The sequence below is a fragment of the Juglans microcarpa x Juglans regia genome, chromosome 4D, assembly GCF_004785595.1.
Source record: "Juglans microcarpa x Juglans regia isolate MS1-56 chromosome 4D, Jm3101_v1.0, whole genome shotgun sequence".
In the NCBI taxonomy this organism is placed as follows: domain Eukaryota; kingdom Viridiplantae; phylum Streptophyta; class Magnoliopsida; order Fagales; family Juglandaceae; genus Juglans; species Juglans microcarpa x Juglans regia.
The window spans coordinates 31,516,438-31,528,870 of NC_054600.1; the positions used below are offsets into that span (position 1 = coordinate 31,516,438).

The 12,433-nt window shown below is 33.9% G+C and overlaps 2 protein-coding genes across 3 annotated transcripts; both read left to right on the forward strand.

Moving 5' to 3' along the window:
* Positions 1 to 8,106, forward strand: LOC121261031 (afadin- and alpha-actinin-binding protein-like). Of its 2 annotated transcripts, XM_041163164.1 has the most exons (16): positions 2 to 151; positions 228 to 256; positions 439 to 550; positions 643 to 740; positions 1,231 to 1,327; positions 1,407 to 1,496; positions 1,596 to 1,658; positions 3,830 to 3,904; positions 3,992 to 4,057; positions 4,132 to 4,209; positions 4,446 to 4,556; positions 4,642 to 4,719; positions 4,816 to 4,935; positions 5,547 to 5,590; positions 5,684 to 5,711; positions 7,891 to 8,106. In XM_041163164.1, exons 1-16 carry the CDS (start codon positions 119 to 121, stop codon positions 7,903 to 7,905), a joined length of 1,137 nt encoding a protein of 378 aa, XP_041019098.1. In that variant the 5' UTR covers positions 2 to 118; the 3' UTR covers positions 7,906 to 8,106. The 2 variants fall into 2 exon arrangements, with proteins under 2 accessions (XP_041019099.1, XP_041019098.1); XM_041163165.1 differs by lacking the exon at positions 5,684 to 5,711 and having other exon boundaries at positions 1 to 151.
* Positions 8,107 to 9,681: 1,575 nt separating this feature from the next.
* On the forward strand, positions 9,682 to 10,829 carry LOC121261032. The gene has a single exon (XM_041163167.1). It carries the CDS (start codon positions 10,082 to 10,084, stop codon positions 10,694 to 10,696), a length of 615 nt encoding a protein of 204 aa, XP_041019101.1. The 5' UTR covers positions 9,682 to 10,081; the 3' UTR covers positions 10,697 to 10,829.
* Positions 10,830 to 12,433: the final 1,604 nt, after the last annotated feature.

Here is a 12,433-nt window from a genome sequence, read left to right on the forward strand (position 1 = left end):
AATTTGTTTTACAATTTTTAAATTTCCCCAGCGCTCAAATCTCAGATCTACCCGAGGGAGACTTCAGACTCGTACAGTAGACGCGCGCTCATTCCTCTCTCTGAGTCAAGTCTCAACAATGCCGGCGACTGACGCGGAGTTCGATAACAGAGTACGGTTCTCGACCTTAAAAATGCGCTTTGAATTCTCTCTCATTTTCTCTTTAACACTTTCTCACTTATTTGCAGCCGTCCCCTCATTCCACCTTCACGATCGGGTTAGCTTATCTTCAATTTAGGGTTTATTTTGCTCTATATACATTTACGTTCAGTTATTCACTTCCATATTCCGATCTCGAGGATTTTTGTTGTCGTGCTCGTACTTCGGAGAGTACACATTATGCGTGTGTGCGCCGCTGCGAGTATGCCTTGATGTTTAGGGTTTTGATTTGTGCTTTAGAGAGTACGCATTTGCCGATGTTGGGAATCTGGAGCACTGCACCAAGTACTTGAACCAGACGCTTGTTACTTACGGATTTCCGGCTTCTCTCGACTTGTTCGCCAATGATCCGGTGCGTTTTGATGTTGATCGCGGTTTGGTTTGGCTTGGATTTTTATATGACATTGTTTCTTTATTTTTATCTGTGTTTGTGGTGCTCTGTAGGTCTCCGTTGCGAGGACTTGCAATTGCATATACTCGTTGCTTCAGCAGAGGCAGCGGGACGTCGAATTTAGAGACTCTGCTAACGAGCAGAGACAGCGGTAACTGAATTTACCTCAATTTCTGAACAATTTTATTGTTTTGATTTGTCTGATTAATTAGAGTTCAGTGGATCAGTGATTCTTAAATGGTGCATTTTTGTTCATCCTAATTCAGTTGATCATTTCCGATTAAATGGTGAATGATGTACCCTGGGATTTTTTTTAAATGGAGTTAATGTCTTTAAGTTCAATTCATTCATTTGGCATATAAAAGTAACTGGCCATGTTTACTCACTACTTGCATATTTTGGGATTAGAACTTGTAGATTTTTGTAATTTTTGTAATGAATTTTAGGAAAATAATTTCGCATGTGTGCTTGATGGAACCCACAGATTTTTGGTTCATTTTGTAGTGGCATCCCGAAAACAATGCATTTTAGAATGGCATGGTTGATGTAATTAAAAAAATTATTATTATTTTTTAAAATACGTATTACTGTGTAAGTCTTGGAATTCTGGAATTCCAAACTTATTGTTTTTCATGTTGTAGCTTACTATCGGACATATCAAGATTGGAGGCCAAAGTTGAGAGGCTCGAGACACAGTTGCAATCCAAAGATAGGGAGATAGCAACCATTACCCGAACGGTTGGAGCCTCGCATTCAGAGTGAAATTTTTAAATTAGTTTGATCCTGTTGATATCTTTTGTTTGTCTTGCGTGATTAGGAAGCTAAAGCTACAGCAGCTTTTAAGGCTCAAATTGAAAAGCTACAGCAGGAGCGAGATGAGTTTCAGAGAATGGTCATTGGTAATCAGGTTAATATTTTGTGATTTAGAGGGTGTAGTTTTGATATGACTCGCTGAAAGCAAATGAATCCTGATAAGTATCAGTGTCATATTCTGATGTTCCAAAAGCAAGCAAGAACTCAACAAATACATGAGATGAAGAAAAAGGAAAAAGAGTATGTCAAGCTGCAGGTAGACTATTTTCTAAATGGTTTATTTTATTTTATTTTTTATTTTTTTTAACTTCTTGGACTCGTAGGGCTGAGCAAAAATCTGACAATCCGACTCCGAATACGACTCCTCTCCGACTTCGACAAGTTGGAGTCGGAGTCGGAGTTTTTTCCCTATTGAAAATCGGAGTCGGAGTCGGAGTCATTGACGAACTGACTCCGGCTCCGCTCCTATCCGCCTCCGACACTCCGCCTCCGATTTTATACATATTTTATAAAAATATGTGTTTTTCTATATATTAATCATTTAAATTTTATACGACTATATCTTATATAATTAGTTAAACTCAATAATATACTAGTTAAATAATATATTTATACTATAATATAAAGACTACATTGACTAATAAATAATAATGGTTTAGTAGATGACTATATATACTAATGGATAAAAACTAATCTATAAATTTATAATAACATATAATACTAATGTATAATAACTAAAGTATTATTCATATAAATTTTATATAACAATATATTGTATTAATTATATTTTTTGACTTAATAAATTCTCAACATATTCCTTTTGATAAATATATTAGTAATATTAATATACATTAGTATATTAATTATATTTATGGTCTAATACTAATACTATTAGTAATCCACTTTAAGTCTATATATAAATTACTATATAAATCACTATATTATTAATTACTAATACTATATTACTATATGATTCTATTAACCATAGTGATATAGTAGTATTATAATACTAATACTATTAGTGATATAGCTAATATAGTGATTTATACTAATAGTATTATATAGTTATACTAAATTAAAATCACTATAGCAAATACTAATATATAGTTATGCTAATCAGTATAACTAATACTAATACTAATATAGACTATAGTTATAACTTATAGTGTTATACCTACTAAATCACTATAACTTATACTAATATATTATATAGTTATACTAAATCACTATAACTTATATTATATAGTTATACTAAATCACTATAACTTATACTAATATAGTTATACTAAATCACTATAACTAATACTAATATTTATACTAATACTAATATAGACTAGTTATAACTTATAGTATTATACCTATACTAAATCACTATAACTTATACTAATATAGTTATGCTAAATCACTATAACTAATACTAATGTAGTTATACTAATCACTATAACTATATATAGTATTAATATCACTATTAGTATAATATATAGTATTAATATCACTAATACTAATATAACTATTAGTATAACTAATACTAATACTAATATACTAATACTATCAGTGTATTACTAATATTTATATATATTAATATATATCTCAAGTATAAGAGATTAGAGATTTAATATATAATATATCACTAACATACTAATAGTATGATACTATAGTATTAGTAATTATACTATAAGATATACTAATAGACTAATAGTATATTATAGTAATACCATATTATATATAAAAAATAGTAATACTATTTTTTGAATCTTCATTTCGTATATGGTGGCTTTTTTTTTAATATTCATATATAATAATATATATATCATATATTTGTTATGAATCTTCATATATATATATATATAATATAAAATTAAAAATAGATTCATAGTAATTATAATAGTATACTATAGTAACTATACGGTGCCTTTTTTTTTTAATCTTTATTTCATATACGGTGCCTTTGTTTATTGTAGTGATTAATTGGATGTGGATATGGAATCATGGATGATGGGAGTACATGTAAAAATAGGACTTTCTTTTTATTTTTAATTTTTGAATGCATGTTAGTATGTTACTTGTTTTATTTAGTTGTATTTTTTGTTATAATCAAAAGTTTAATAAGTTTAAATTGTAATTTTGAGAAAATTAAAATGTGAAAGCCCACAATTTATTTTATTTTATTTTATTTAAAAAGTGGGTCAAATATAAAGTTAAAAAAGACAAAAAAAAAAAGTCCAAAAATCCGAGTCCGCTCCGACAAGTCGGAGGCGGAGCGGATTCTGTACATCTCGGAGTTGGAGTCGGAGTCGGAGGTTGGGCCCTCTGACTCCGAAGTGGTCGGTGCTCAGCCCTATCTGGGAGTGGGATAAATCGAAGGTTTACACGAGTGGTTGAGATGGCAGATTTTGTAATGTGGGAATCATTTTGTTTTGTCTCCAGGAAAGGCTAAACCAAGTGTTGATGGAAAAAAAGAAGGAATCTAGATCGGGCATGGAAATAATGAATTTGCTTCAGGTATTTACTGGCCAATGCTAATAGTCATAACATGATTGGTTGATTTCAATTTTATCTACCTCATGAATTTTGTGAATGTGTAAGCAGAAAGAAGGGCGGCAGCGTGGAACATGGAATGGGAAAAAGGCCGACAATGATTTCTATAAAAAAATCGTAAGCTGCCTGATTGACTTTTTTCATATTCTTTACAACAATTAGTTAGCTTATACCTTGCATACTCATTGCAGGTAGATGCATATGAGGCAAAGAATCAAGAGTTGATGGCAGAGAATGCTGATTTAAGGGCATTATTACGATCAATGCAGGTATATCCCTAGAAATGGTAACAATGTACTTTACAAATTTATTACATCAAATATATATTTGTCTATGCTTTAGCGTTATTCTGACAACAAAATGATTCCATTTGACAAAATTAAAATGGTAATTTATTTAGAAAGAAGTTTTCCCCTTCCTTCTAAACCAACCTCTATATGAGAAGCTTCCATTTGTGTTGGTGGTCTGGCAATGAGTTCTTACTCCAGGCATGATTTACTCACAGTTGGACATGCGTGACTTTTTTAATGCTCCTAATGGGTTGTCCAAACAATCAACGGCTGTCAATGAAGGAGTTGAAACTGACCCCTCAAAGTCCCCATTGGGAGGGAGGACGGTATGATGACTTTCTGAATGATTAAAGCGTGTTCTTTTGCGTTGGCTATGGTGCTATATGTAAGATTTAAGAGGAATGCTAGCAGGATGTCTTTGACTTGCCCTTTCGCATGGCTAGAGATCAAATAGAGGAAAGCCTCCGAACTAAGATGGCTTCCATAAAGGTACCTCCTTTTTTTTATCAGTTACAGATCATCTTGTGGTTACTATGTACGACAAGATGTTCACATGTTTTATTGGTTATGCTTTGAAATTTGAAGGAGCGTATGGTTCAATTGCAAGATGCACAGAAAGGTGCTGAAGTTATTTCTGAAGCAACTGAGAGGGAGCTTGAGCTTGAAGCTCAACTTGTTGAGGCTAGGAGCATAATACAGGAGCAGGTACTATACTCCTCTAATGCTTATCATAATGCATTTTTGTAATGATGTGGATCACCTTCCAAGTGAAACCAATGTGTTACTGAGTTGATGGTTCATTACTTATTTGTATGGTCATCCTTGAAAATTCTCTCCATTCAAATGAGTGCTAGAGTCTTGCTTGCTTTCCTCATCTTATAGCTTCACATAAATTATTCTTTATGCGGTTCACCTTATACTTCTTGTTTTACAAGCAAGCTTTTAATGTAAGAGTCTGAATACTTTACACAGTGCAAGATCAGGTTTGGTGTATTGTTGTTGCTCCTTTTGGGTTATTTAGTGCAGAATCTAAATCTGTAAAGCATTAGCTTTTGTAGAAGTTGTTCAATGATCCCTAAAGTATTCTATTACTTCCCAAATGAAGAAGTAAAGTGTGACTATAAGAGGCTTCCCAGTGGAGTTAAATTTGTAATTTAGAGTTGGCAAAACATGTTTCTTTTTCAAACAATGTATGCTTACCTTCCAGTTCATATAACTAGAACCATGTGCTCTTCTAACTGCTTGCATTTCAAATATCTTTTCTTTTTCTGTTTTGGGGGGTTACGATTAATAGAAATACAATAATTTGTTCACAGGCTTCGATAATGTCTAAACATCTTGCTAAGTCTGAGAGGCCAAGGTATTTCCAACATCCCTTACATTGTTGATGAAGTTCATATCAAATATTTAGATATCTATGCTGGAGAGTAAATGGCCATATTAATTCTAACAGGGATTCTATCATTTCATCACCAGTTGAGGTATAATTATTTCTTTCTGTGATATTTCTTATTCTTGTCATTTGGACTCCAGCAATGAATCTGTTAAATTGATCTAGTTACATATTGACATTTTCTTGCATTGTACTAAATGCTTGTTGTTTCTGTTTGAAGTTTATGGGATCAGGCTTAGATGAAAGAAAAGTTCATTCTAAATAGAGAAGTGCTACATACACAAAGAAATTACACAAAAACAAATTCACAAACTGATGTGATTTCATGGGATCCGTTAGATCTACTTTACAATAAAAGTAACTTCACAATCTAACGTATCATATCAAGCTACATCAGTTTGTGGGTTTACTTTTGTGTAATCCCTTTGTGTCTATAGTATTTCCCTTCTAAATAATGCTACGTTAAGAAGTATGAAATCGCTGCATGGGGGATGTTAACTTCTTGTCTCTGTTTGAAAGTTCTAATTAAAATGATCAGATGTCAATTGCTTTCTCCATTTATTTTGACTTTGACATTTGAAAGCCATGCCCACATATCTACAGTGTATGAATTGAAAAAAATACTGAGATGTTAAATGATTGGTTTCAACTTTCCTGCTACATTCCACCACAACCCTGAAATATGAGGCTCGGAGTTTGGGTTGTAAAGACATTCCAGAGGATATCTCTTTATGTGGTCATCTCTTTTTAATCTTGACATTAACCTATATGCTTTCGAGGTATAATTAATTATGCTTTTTAATTATCTTTAAGTTATGTACTTATAAAAAATATATATATATATATCTTTAAGTTATGTTCTGTATTCTTGTAATTTTGTCAAGTGTGCTCCCTGCCGTGCTGCTCTCACAGCAACGGTAACTACTAGCATCAGTGGCTTTTCACCTCTGAGTTCTATTAGTTAGCTAATTTAACCCTTGTGGGTCTGGAGTGTTTACAAATATAATGAAGATGGAGCTGAGATGGCTGTTCAACAAGTTGTTGATCAATCCCAGCCTGTAGATATTGGCAGTATAGATTTTCCTAATATCCCACATGTTGGACTATTTAAATGCTAATTTCATTAGATGATACAAGGCAATCCAGGTGTGCAAATCGCATGGCTTTGTAAGGGTGGCTAATGCACTCAACCTGGGTACCCAACAATGGAGGTTTTTCGAGAAAGAATGCAACTTTGCCCCCACAACTCTCTTCGCTCCCTCTGTGTGCTTGTGTCTGATGCAGGCTTCTTATATAGGGGTGAAAGTTGGTCGGTCTGGACTAGAGAAACCGACTGGACAGACCCGAGACCAAAAACGGTCGGTTGGTCCCTGAAAAAGAGGACCGAGACTTTTTGGTCTGGTCCCCGTTCAAGGGTTTCCCACCCTAGACCAGACCAGACTGACCGAATTTTTTTTTAAAAAAAATATTAATTATATAATTTCATCTAACCTATCACCATTCAAAATATAAAATTTTAAATATGTTTTTAACAAATTAATATTCTATCAATTAACTAATGTATAATATCAATTAACTAATTATATAGTAATTATATAAGTTAAGAATGTAATTTTCATCAAATTTATTATCATTGACCATATAAAATAATTTTTTATTGAGTTAGGTTGTGTTTGGATAGACAGTTTAGATGAGATGAGATGAGATGTTTTGAATAGTAGTTGAATAAAATATTGTTAGATATAACTTTTTAGTATTATTTTTATTTTGAGATTTGAAAAAGTTGAATTGTTTATTATATTTTTGTATGAGAATTTGAAAAGGTTGTAATGATGAAGTGAGATGAGATAAAAAGGTTTGTGTATCCAAACCCAGCAGTTACATAATCCATATTAATAATTCATTTAATTTTAATTTAGTATTTTAAATAATTTTTTATTTTAAAAAAATAAAAATAAAATTGGACCGGACCAGTAACATATCGGTCCGGTCCTTAGGGATGTTCGGTTCGGTCCGGTCCGGAAAAAATGATGGATCACCCCCTGACTGGACTGATTTACACCCCTATGAATCTTATATAATGATTTACATCCCTTCTATGTTAGTTATTATTTAATTAAAATCCTTTCTTAGTAATAGAATACATCTTGTATGAGAAGTAAACTATGTGCTGTCAACAATAAGTTAATAACAGCCACATTTGCAGTGGCGTTAGTTTGACTTGCTTTTTTTTTACGAGTAGTCTGACTTGCTTGTTTGATGTTCAGGGGGTAAGAAATTAACAAGCACGGGAGAGTTTTGGCCCGCATCGAGAATCAAAGTGAGCTGTATGCAGAGATGAATTGCAACTTGCAATCCTGTAATTTTGTATATTTATTTCCAACCGGTGAATACACATTATATTGTTCATTCGGTTTGTAAGACCTAGTAGCCGCAGTTTTCATCTGCGATGTTATTATGTAATGGAAAGTAACTTTCGCTTAGTATCGTATTTTTACAAAGTTGCGAGTTGCAAGCTCCATAATCAAATTATGGTCATGCTGTACATGCTATTTGCTTTCGTGTTTTTTTTTTGCAAATGCAATTCCGTTGCATTTGTTTTTATTTATTATGCAAATCTGCTGCAAAAAGCACATATAATGAAATCTCTCGTTGTTACCGTGCGCATCGTATGGGACCTACAGGGATAAGCTCTGGTTTAAGAAATAAATAAATCTTTGAACTGCTCCTTACCACCCCCCTTGTGAATACGATAAAGGCCGATGTTCTTTGATAGTTGTTGTCTAAATATTGAAATTTTCTTAAAAAGCCACAGAATGCTCCATCAAAACAATGCCTTTAGGGGGTTTTTTGCGTTGGATGGATAAGGTAATAACCTATTTTAATTTTTATGGTTCTTATAAACAGCTAAAGGGCCATATAAAAGCAAAAGGTTGCACCCATGAGTTTGAGAACAAGTAGAAACACAAACAACATATCTTCACGTTTGTCGTATTGTATTAATTACGTAGATGCTCTGAAAAACTGTTAAAAGAACTACGTATTTAAAATTAAAATACTAATATATATATATATATATATTTTATGTGTAAGCTGATATAATAGCTTTCAATTAGTAAGTATGTTTGATATGTTAACGAACGTACGTATCTGTAAATTAGTAACAATTTTCAATAAAAATTTATGGAAGCATAGACGCAGTTTAACAAATCTTCTTCTGGCTAAAATTAGGTACTGTGATATATCCATGCGATACGGGTAATCTTTTTTGGTCATGAGGACCTTTTTATGCCAAATCGCCTATTGGTTGTTTCTTGAAGCTGGTGAGAATTATGGAACAGCTTCATGTTCTATTCTTTTATTTAATCTTTGCCGTAAAATGGAAGTCAGTTTTGTTTTCTATGATTTGGTTAACTACTACGCATTATTCTTATAATCAATATAATCATCCCCGGCCACTTGTTTTTGTGATATCACTTTTAGAAGTAGAAGTAAACCTCGAAAGTCAACTGAATATATGGCTGTGTAATACTCGTAGACCTTTCCTGTATATTCAACGAATCTACCCACTCCCTAATGAAGTAATGAGCCTTCAAAATAAAAACTATTTTTTATCCAACAAATATGGGAAAAACTTGCATAAACAACATGCAGTCATATATATGTAGTTCTTTGTTTACAAGTCCTAGCAATGTTGGGGGACTACTTCTATGTGAAGGTTATTATACAAATAAATAAATCTAACTATTTTCATCATTTTAAATTGATAAGTGGTGATTTCAAACAATATCAAGACAGAATTTTCGAGTTCGAATCCTGATTTAATTTCACATTCTGGCATTTTCACAATGTGACAAGTGTCTAATTAATTAACTCCATGCATCCTTATATACACCAAGCTACTATATATCCTCCATGCAGAGAACTAATAATATTAGAAAGGTAACCAGGACGCAAAGTTTATTAGACTTGTCTTGAGGAATTGGTAATTGCACATGCAGAAGAAGAAGCGCAAATAATATTTAACCCAATTGTTTAATGTGACCTTAAGAACAAAGGTATAGTTCTTCCTTTTTTCCTCTGTTTGCATGTTAGTTACTATTAAAGAATTCTATATTCACTCGGAAGAAAGCAACACAAAACAACAGCACACAAAGAAAGAATGGAACAAAAATTATTATTATTTTTTTTTTAAAAAAAAAGAGGAGAAGAAAAGAAGAGGAAACTACAATAATTAATGCAAAATGATCAGCTCGTCAATCGTCATCATAAAAAGGATCATGCACCCTTAAGACCCCGTCATTCACCTTAGAATCCAGACTATCGAATTCTGTCTATATATACTATCAGCTGCATGCCACGAATTTGCAGAAGTGTAGTGCAGAGAAATTCATAAACCTATCGCTTCAAGTACTTCCAGAAAATCCAACAGCCAAAACCATTTTATCACTCCTGAAAATGGATCGTGAGCAGCGTCGCAGGGGTGCTGGTAAAAGATATTCTTTACTTCAAGGAGATGAATTCAACCATAAAATCCTGTCGGGGAATTCTTCTGTGGGATACTCTTCTCGTATCTATTACCACCGGAGCACTGAAGGAGTTCCCTTTAAGTGGGAAATGCAGCCCGGGACACCCAAAGACCCACCAAAGGATGATCAAGGAATTCCCCCGCTCAGTCCTCCACCGGCTGTGCTGAGCTTAGGCCTACCTAAGCCACGCATCGAAGTACAGCCTAATAAGGTAAAAACCTGGCCAAGGATTAGATTTTGGAACAAAAGCAAGAAAAACAAACAAAGATCAGAAGATGTCAAGGCAGGGTCTCGGCGGAGTCATGACTACACGACTGGCTCGGACAAATTTGAAAGGTTTGAGTTTTGTAGCTCTGACCGTGAATTCATGACGTCACCGCGAATATCAAGTTCTTCATCCTCCTCGTCTTTGTCCTTTTCAAATGGCCCTTCATTGCAGTCATCAAGGCTACAGAGTCCGGGAAGGGACTCGTTTCGAGTGCCTCTAAGTTGCAGTCCTTGGAATATAAGCACGATTCTAAGTTCCATTGCAAGGCATGTTTGATTTTATGTGAATCTGATTGTGTTAGGCTCCTGGCTTATTATTTTTTCTCTTTCGTTATGCTTTGTAATATATTATATATATATATATATATATATATATATCTCAAATGGTTAATGAAAATATAAAATACCTATTCGATCACTTGTGTTCTATATATATATATATATACACATGACCCCTTGACATTCCAAAAACGGGAATCCTCAAGTAATTTTCCTAAATCCTTTCAAGGCTAACATCTACATGCGTACGTCCATTGGTGTTACCATGTCACCGTTTTCCAGTTTACTTCTGAGAAAGTGTAGTCTTCCTGATCTGGGTTACCTAAGAGAAGAGGACGAAAGAATGGGACTTGGCGTCCTCTCTTTGCAAATAACAGGGAGAGAGAGAGAGAGATTTTGTATATTGAATATTGGTTTAGACTTAAGAGGAATGTGCTGTTTTGGAGAATATTGAAGTATATAATTGGTCCGAAATTTTCTGTCTGTGAATCTAACATATTTCCATTTGCTCCAAATGACGATTTTGAACGGTTTGCAAACATCCCTGTGCATTATCTCATGTGTATATATGTTTCTGTAACAATATATTGACATGACTGATCATTTGCTAAAAAGGAAAACTTAGAAAAGAGGAAGACGAACGTATCTCTGACAGTCCTCAAAATAGGAAGGGAGTATCAATCAGAGATAATGGCGGGATTGGGAAAGAACATTAATCCTAAATCCAAGCTGATAGCTAGGGCTATTATGGATGTATTTCCTTTCCTATACGTCTCGTACTCCGGCCCCTACCGTGATTATATATAGTCAACACAGTAATTCTTTCTTCTGCACAAATAAACAATGGACCCAGAGCGCTGCAAAAATGGTGAACAGATAACGCATTCTGTACTACAAGCAAATCAATGCTTTGTAAACAGAATTCTGTCAAGAAGCTCGTCTGGTGGCCGGTCTTCGAGTTTCTACCACCGGAACCCTGGAAATGTTCCCTTTAAATGGGAACTGAGGCCTGGAAAGCCCAAAGATCAACCATTGGATGATGATGATGATCATATTGTACGGCCATCCCTTGGTCCTCTGGGGCCTCCGCCGGTTGCTCTCAGCAAACGCCTTTCCAGGCCGAGGATTGACTCGCCACGGCCAATAATATGGTTCTGGAGGAAGTTCATCAAGAAAAACCTGAAGTCGAAGACGATCTAAGCCGTCTCTCGGCCGCCCGAAGCGTGACATTGATGTTGGCGATTGGATTATATTTGACAAATTCGCTACTTTCGGTCATGGCGTAGTGGTAGCTCTTCGATCATCGTTATCTAATAGGCCGTCCCCTGATATCGATGTTGTTTCTTTACACCAGCGTTCAAAATTACTAACCTTGAAAAGGGTTTTTATTGGACGGACAATGAATGATCCATCCTATAGATATTGATTTGGAATGAGAAGTACTGTTGGAAAAAAAAAAACACTACCCCATTTGGTTGAAAGTTGAATGTTATATTATTAAAATGTTATTTATTAAAATTATTTTTATTTTATAATTAAAAAAATTAAATTATTTATTATATTTGATGTAAAAATCTTAAAAAATTGTAATAAGAAAGAGATGGTTTATGTTAGGCCTAACAATGTAGAGCTTTATAATCAAGATCACCAGTGCTTTTACACCCGGAAACCTCGTAGCAGATCAAGCACCGGATCATGCAATGTTTTGTGTTTTTTTTTTTTTATTGTCGTGAAA

What these genes read in the sequence shown, in the direction of transcription:
- LOC121261031 (XM_041163164.1), top strand. Translation starts at nt 119, where the DNA reads ATGCCGGCGACTGACGCGGAGTTCGATAACAGA. An exon ending in TAGCAACCATTACCCGAACG is followed by an intron (nt 1,328 to 1,406) that starts GTTGGAGCCTCG and finishes TTGCGTGATTAG; the next exon opens with GAAGCTAAAGCTACAGCAGC. An exon ending in ATGATTTCTATAAAAAAATC is followed by an intron (nt 4,058 to 4,131) that starts GTAAGCTGCCTG and finishes TACTCATTGCAG; the next exon opens with GTAGATGCATATGAGGCAAA.
- LOC121261032 (XM_041163167.1), top strand. Translation starts at nt 10,082, where the DNA reads ATGGATCGTGAGCAGCGTCGCAGGGGTGCTGGTAAAAGATATTCTTTA.